The 7,525-nt window shown below is 37.6% G+C and overlaps 1 gene segment (V, D, J or C); it reads right to left on the minus strand.

The window, feature by feature from the left end:
• Positions 1-876: 876 nt before the first annotated feature.
• LOC105814176 lies at positions 877-1,577 on the minus strand. The segment is given in 2 exon segments: positions 877-1,238; positions 1,416-1,577. Coding segments are annotated over 2 exon segments (426 nt in total).
• Positions 1,578-7,525: the final 5,948 nt, after the last annotated feature.

A 7,525-nucleotide genomic window follows, 5' to 3' on the forward strand; every position in this document is an offset into this window, starting at 1 on the left:
AACTAAAAGTAGAACTACCATTTGATCCAGCAATCCCACTACTGTGTATTTAACCAAAGGAAAAAAAGATGTTCTATAAAAAAGACACCTACACTGGAATGTTTATGGCTGCACAAGTCACAATTGCAAAGATGTGGAAACAACCCAAGTGCCCATCAATACATGAGCAGATTAATAAATTGTGGTATATGTATACCATGGAGTACTACTCAGCCATAAAAAAAATGGTGAACTAATACCTCTTGTATTAATCTGGATGGAACTGGAGACCATTCTTCTAAGTGAAGTATCACAATAAGGGAAAAACAAACACCACATGTACTCACCATTAAATTGGAACTAATTGATCAACACTTAGTGCACATATGGAAATAACACTCACTGGAATCAGTCAGGTGGGGGGGAAGAAGGCAATGGGTAAATTCACACCTAATGGGTACAATACATACTATCTGGGGGATGGGCACATTTATAACTTTGACTCAAACAGTACAAAAGCAATTTATGTAACCAAAACATTTGTACTCCTGTAATATTCTGAAATAAAAAAAGAAAGCAAACAAAAAAATTCAAGTGCAGATAACAATAAGAAAACAGAAGAGTTGACTCTTATTCCTATCACAAATTCATCAACAGTCATTTTATAAGGATAAACAAAATAATCAGTGCTCAAAAAAATGAGTCAAAGCTATTTCAAATATCAAGAAGACTATTTGAAATATGGATTTATAGCACCATTATTGATAATGAATCACTCTTTAAAATCATATTTTCCTCTAGACATTTGCTAATAGTGAGTCTGGACTCAATTTTTTTTTTCTGATAGCAGTGGAATGAAAAAGCTTAGGGAATACAAAATCGGTGGTGGGGGGGTGTTTATCGTTCTTCTCTTTTCTGCCTCTTGCAAAACGCTGTGATCTCTCTCTGTTTCTGTTCAGCTCTTGACGGGTTCCCTGCCTCTGTGTCCTCCACAGCACAGTAGTAAACAGCCGCATCTGCCTCCTGCACCTGGAGGATGAGCAGTGATGAAGAGAATCGTTCATATGTCATGTTGTATCGTCCCTGCTGAGAAGGTTTTGAGCCCTTAACAAGAAGTCTTGGAGCACATCCTGGGAACTGAAGGTACCAGAAGAAGTTGTAAGCATTGGACACAGAGTGATTACAGGAAATTTCCACCACAGCTCCCTCTGAAGATGCCACCATGGGAAGCTGAAACACTTGGTCCTTGCTCTGTGCAACTGCAGGAAACAAAGGAGATTGTCACTCTGATGCTGCTGTTTGGCTTGCCGATCACGCCTTTAAGTACAGTGAGTACTCATAAATCTGATTTTTTGTTTTTCAACTAAAAAAGAGTCCAAATTTTAAAACAATTGCATACACTTTCCCAAGACCAAATGGCAAAGAAGCCTACTCACCCTTCCAGAGAGAGCTGAGAAGAAGGCCCAGCCATGCTACTTCCAGAGTGCTCTGCAAAGCCATGGCCAATATGCAGCTGGTCTCACCAGGAAGTTGATTTAAGGCTACCTGTTTTGCATTTTCATCTTTGTGTCAATGACATCATCAGCCAGAATCTTCAAATTCTGGAAGGGTACCTACAGTTGCGAGGCTGCTTAATAATGACCCCAACTATGCTTTATTCTGACAAGTTAGTCTTAAAAGGGAATGCACAATTCCAGAGGTCACCATGATTGTACAAATTTAATATTCAAGAAGTTTCCTTCCTTCCCTAAGGGAATTAGAAGGAGTAACATAATTGATAGGGCACTGCTTCATTATTCAAATTAAAGTGATATATTCACACGAAAAGTATGCTAAATCTCCTCACATGTGATATGATAACATGCTAACATGTTAAAAATAATGAGCATGAAATCTTAGTAGCTGCAGTAGATGAGACACGGGGTTTTTTAAGACACAAAAGTTAGTTACTATAAATATATCGATCAAAATGTGACCCCTTGCATCCAGGGTGATCTCTGGGAAAAAAATCTTAGCTATTCTTTTCTGTAACCAAAAGAAACAAACGCCGTATTTGGAGATATTCACTTTTAAGTAGTATCTATTCTCATTTTATAGCCTGAGACTGTACCCTTTGTTATTAATATAAGACATACTACAACGTTCTCCCTTTGGCTTTTATTATTTTGTACAGATTTTCTTGGGATTTTATTTGAAAAAGAAAAGTGAACACAGTTTGTGGCAACGCTAATGTTTGTACAGTAGAGTTTGTATGTGACTTTCACCACCTAGTGGACTATATGGGAACTGATGAAAAATAATTTCCCCAGGCAGCCTCTAAGACAAGTCTTCATAGCTTCTCATATCTTCAAGAGATTTCATGTCCTTTGCTTTTGTTCGAATTCCTCATCCTTATTTAATTTCCATAGGAATATGGAGGAATAGAAAGGAAATAATTGCCTTCTTGGAAAGCTTCCTGGTTAACCTTTTTCATTCAGGTGAGTGGCTATGAAACACATACTTCCATGGAGTAACACACACTTCTTTTCCATCTTGTAAGACGGTTGCTTTATGCATTCCCTTTCCTTTGTTTTAATATCTCCTAGGTCAGAGGAAATTAGTTCCTTTCCTAATCTTTTCTCTTTTCTTACTGAAACATCCCTTAATAATAATAAGATGGCTGTTTAGGTCCAACAGAGATCTTTTATTTATATTTATGCCCCAAAAATCTTCCCAATAAAATACAGGATTCCTATATGGCTATAAAATGAAGACAGGAAAATCACAGGAAAGTGGGCACAGACACATTTAGTGGAAGGACTAATATAGTTACTATGATTAATTTGAGCTCTGACATTTCTGACAACTAAAACATAAAGGGAAACACAAAAGGAATAAAATTATACAAGTAAGCTGATTAAGTGTTCAAGCAGCTTCTTACTGAAGCAAAGTAGTATAGAGCTATAGATAACTTAAGACTCTTTTCAGGTTACTGGTTATGTACTTCTGGTTCAAACTTTCTCATGATTGCACAGTATTTCAGCATATACATCCACCACTTTTACTTATATAATCCCCTAGTGATAAACTCAGGCCGCCTCTAACTGCTGCAAACACAACAATGAATTCATTTTTATGTTTCCCCTATTCACTATGTTGAAATTTCTATGTGCCCAGCAAGGATTATTCAATCATAGTATTTACACATACTCAATCTCACTAAGTAATGATTAAAAGTATCTATAGACATTTACACTTCCACCAGCAGTACACAGGATTCCAGTCTCTCCATATCTCCTACAATATTTAGTATTATAAAACTATATAATTTTACCAATATACTGAGTGTGAAATCCCACTTTAATTTGCATTACTCTAATTATTAGTGAAATTGAGCCATTTGTATTTCCCTTTCCCACATTGTCTACACAAGGGATTTGCCTGTTTTTAAATTAGGTCTCCAGTTTTTTTCAGTAAATCACAGGAGTTCCTCATGTATTGATTCCTTGATATGTTCAAAGTTACAAATACCTTTTTCTAATATGGACTCAGTCTGTTAACTTTGTCTATGGTGCCCTTTTTTTGGAGACACAGTGAGACTGTGTCTCCAAAATATATATATATGTGTGTATATATATATATACACTTTATATATATATGTATGTGTATATATATATGTGTGTATATATATATAGTACCTCACGGACTCTCCAGAAGAGGTAGGCAGTGCTATACAGCTGAAAACAATGCTCTAACACACCACAGGGAATGCTCTAATCAGTCAAATGTCACACTATTTACCCAAACACCACAAATTCACTCAACTAGCAACAAGAACACTCAGTACCGAATATACAAATCTCTTCCACTGCTTCCCAGAAAATGCTAGACGCAGTCCTTAATTCACATGCTAAAGCATACATCTGCACAACTATGACTGGAGGAATCTAATGAACAGTAGTAGTGATAGTGGCTATCCCTGTCTTACTTCTGATCATAAAGAGAACGCAGCTACAACATCTCCATTATTGAGGCTTCCTTTGTAGCCTAACACATGTTCAACTTTTGGTAATGTTTCACAGGTGCTAGAAAAGAGTGTGTACTTCCTGTACCTCTCACAAAATTCCTTTTGAATATATTTCAGTCAGCTCCTACCTCTACACTTCTGTCTCTTCAGGGAACCCAAAAGCAGTACAAAGAGACCAGTGGAGAACAGATGATATGCCTTCCCCTTCATTCTTCTCTTCACTGTAGCCCCATAAGCCCCATTCACCTAGATTTGAAATCTTAAGCTAGCTCTCTCCCCACCCACCTATTATACCTAGTAGCGTAAGATTAATCATCCCCTGAGATACTACAAATCACACACATAAAGGAGTTGGTAATGTTTGCTGACCGAGAATAGGACATGGTGCCACCAAGTGTACAAAGCTAGCTTAGTACGGCCTCTTGAGCCAACCAGCCTCCCCTAATGGTAAGGCATTTTTACTTTTGCTCCGGGTATCTATTCTACAGTAACATGTACAGGCTCTAAAAAGATCTTCTAATCTTGTTTCATGTTCAGAGTTTCCGAAATCAAAGCAACAATTCTCAGGGTTCTTCTCTCATCTTTCTTCAAGAATTCACCTTTGAATGCTAAATAGTTTTTCCCTGAGTGTGACTTGACTTTATGATTCTCTGCCTCCTGGAAATTCTCTGTGCATAGCTTGGTTCATTGACCACATTAATTCATTTACATAAGTTAATCACCTCAAAATCATGAGTTTTAATAAGGCCCAGTGGAGAACTCAGCTTTTTCTGTTAACAACTCTTCTTACCACAGAGAAGCATTTAGAGACTGATGTATAATCAGTGAGAGTAAGAGTTATAATGAATCACTAGAGGCATCCCTTCGTCTTATCTATGATGCTGGCATGAGCCGGAGAAACACAGGAGATTAATTTAAAAGTTGCATTTTCCTCTGGGTCATCTTAAGAGGCAGTCCCTATTGACATGTAACTTAAAGGTAACAAAACTCTAGGCTTCTTCCTTCCCAGAACTTTGTGTGCGTGGGATTGCAAACACCTAACCTCTTGAGTGCCATTTGACCCAGCAGAGCAGGAATAAATTAGTACCCTCTAACCCATTTCCTTTGTGCACAGCTTCCTTCATCATTAAGAGAAAGCACACAGTTAAGAGAGGATTTTTAACCTAGATTATACCCAACTACCCAGGGCCCTGTGTGGGGTAGTTAGTCCATACAATTCACTTATTATTTTCATTTCCAGCTGAATTGGTCTGCTGTCTTAGGCCCAATTAGGGATGCAGTTCAAGATAACAAGTTCTTATTATCAAAGAAATTTGAAGCTGAAAGAAGTCTCAGAGTCAACCTGCTGTTGCCCATTCACTTTAGAGGGAGAAAGCAAACACTCCAGAAGGTTACACAACTTTATAAGACCATAAAGTTTGTGGTTGAATAAGATCTACAGCTTAAATGCTAGTCTCCTAGTGCAATGTTCTTACAAGGGAAATTATAAGAGTCTCTGTCACCTGAGACAAGTCTGGAAAAAAGTTAAGAAATTACTTTAATTGAATTGCAGTTAGGGAAATATGATGCCCTATTATTTCTTTCTTTGAAATTTTGAAAGCTCTCTGATAGTTTCCCTTTCCTCTCCATTCTCATGGCCTTGTTTTTATTAAATCTTGTTCCTAATGCTCCCACAGCCTCCTTGCTTTGGCATCGATAATCAGTCATTCCTATTTCTAATCTATCCTTCATACCACTCCTAAATAATCTTCCTAAAAGAAGATCATGTCACAATTTAATAAATGTAAACCATATCATCTTAAAAGTGTCATTGCTCATCTTAATTACCCATGCTGTATTAAGTGAGGTGAGGGGTCTATTTAGTTAGATTTTTTTTGCCCCATTTTTCTATTCAATGACTCCCAAATAATTTCTTTAAATTTGCCTACTTCATTGATTTATGCTCTCCTTTTTATCACATATTAGATTTTTAAATATAGCACCATTTATTTCTGTGCTTTTGTTGTTGCTGTTGTTCCATGCATCTTTCAGTTAATTATGTGTATTCTACCTTGTTTTGACAACTACATCTGTATAAGTTGGAAAAACAAATGTGGTATAGCCACACAATGGAATACTACTCAGGAATAAAAAGGAATGAACCATTGATACAAGAAATGACATAAAAGAATCTCAAAATAATTGTGGTTTAAGCGATCCTTCCACCTCAGCTTCCCAGAATGCTAGGATTATAGGCAGGAGCCACTGCACCTGGCCAGAATCTTGAGATAATTATGCTGAGTAAAAGAAACCGGACCCCAAAAAAGTACATATTGTTCATTTACATAAAATTCTAGAAATGCTGGAAAATGCAAACTAGTCTATGGTGACAGAAAGCACATTGTGGCTGCCTGGGAAAGGAAGATGAGGGCAAAATGGAGGATCACAGTGGGGAACAAGAAAACATTTAGGAGTGATGGTTATGTTAGTTACTTTGATTGTGGGTATGGTTTCATGGGTGTATAGATAGGTCAGTATTCGTCAAATTGTGCACTTTAAATATGTTCAGTTTATTGCATGACAGTTGTTCCCTAATAAGACCATTATGAAAAAAGACTATCTGGACTGGCCATTATGAGGTCACTGTTGACCTCCAGGGGAATAGATTTCATAAGATAGTAGGTGTGGAAACCTGATTGCAAGAAGTAAAGAGTGAGTGGATAATCAGGTATTAGAAGCAAGTAATTTGTTGATGAAGTAAAAAAGAAACAGATAGAAGCATAATCACGTAATAGGCCCAAGAGAAGGATTTTTTTAACTAAAGAGAAATTCTAAGCATGTTTATAGTCCTAGGGGATTGATTCAGTGAGAATAGAATTGACGATGCTGGTGCGTGAGGCAGTAAACGATGGAGTAGGATCCCAAGGAAGAATGAAAGATATTTACCACAAGAATTCACAACCTCCCCCACAAACAAAGAACTTAGGAGGTGAAAGTACACATAGGTATATCTCTGAAACTCTCCTGAGCAACTTTGAAATCCACATGCATTTTCCCAGCTGTCTTTAACACCAATTCTACCTTCTGGGATGTTTTCCAAAAGAATCTTCATTTTTCATTAATTTCATTTTAAAGCACCATTTTACCAAAGTCTTTGAACATAGGCTGTATGTGAATCATCAATTTAGTTTAAAATTTGTCAAACTTCTCTCAGGTCTAAGTGATGCCTTGCTGCCTTCACTCCCTCTCCCTGTGGACTCTGAAGCAAGGATTGTGGTGTACATTGGTCTCTGAGCTCTTCTCATTGCATCTTTTACAGCACAGAAACATGTGCCACTCTGACTCCATTCCGCCACCTCCAAGGAAAGGTTAAATCCCTTCAGGGATACTTCAGTTTTCATGAGAAAAATTCCAACTACTGTGGATCCATCAGTTGAATTCCTCAGGAAATGGGGCCCTATTTCCCAACTTCCCCTGAACTGCATGTATCAAAAATCATGGTGTCGGCCGGGCGCGGTGGCTCACGCCTGTAATCCTAGCACTCTGGGAGGCCGAGGCGGG

The sequence above is a fragment of the Propithecus coquereli genome, unplaced genomic scaffold (assembly GCF_000956105.1).
Source record: "Propithecus coquereli isolate 6110/MARCELLA unplaced genomic scaffold, Pcoq_1.0 Scaffold3, whole genome shotgun sequence".
Taxonomy (NCBI): Eukaryota; Metazoa; Chordata; class Mammalia; order Primates; family Indriidae; genus Propithecus; species Propithecus coquereli.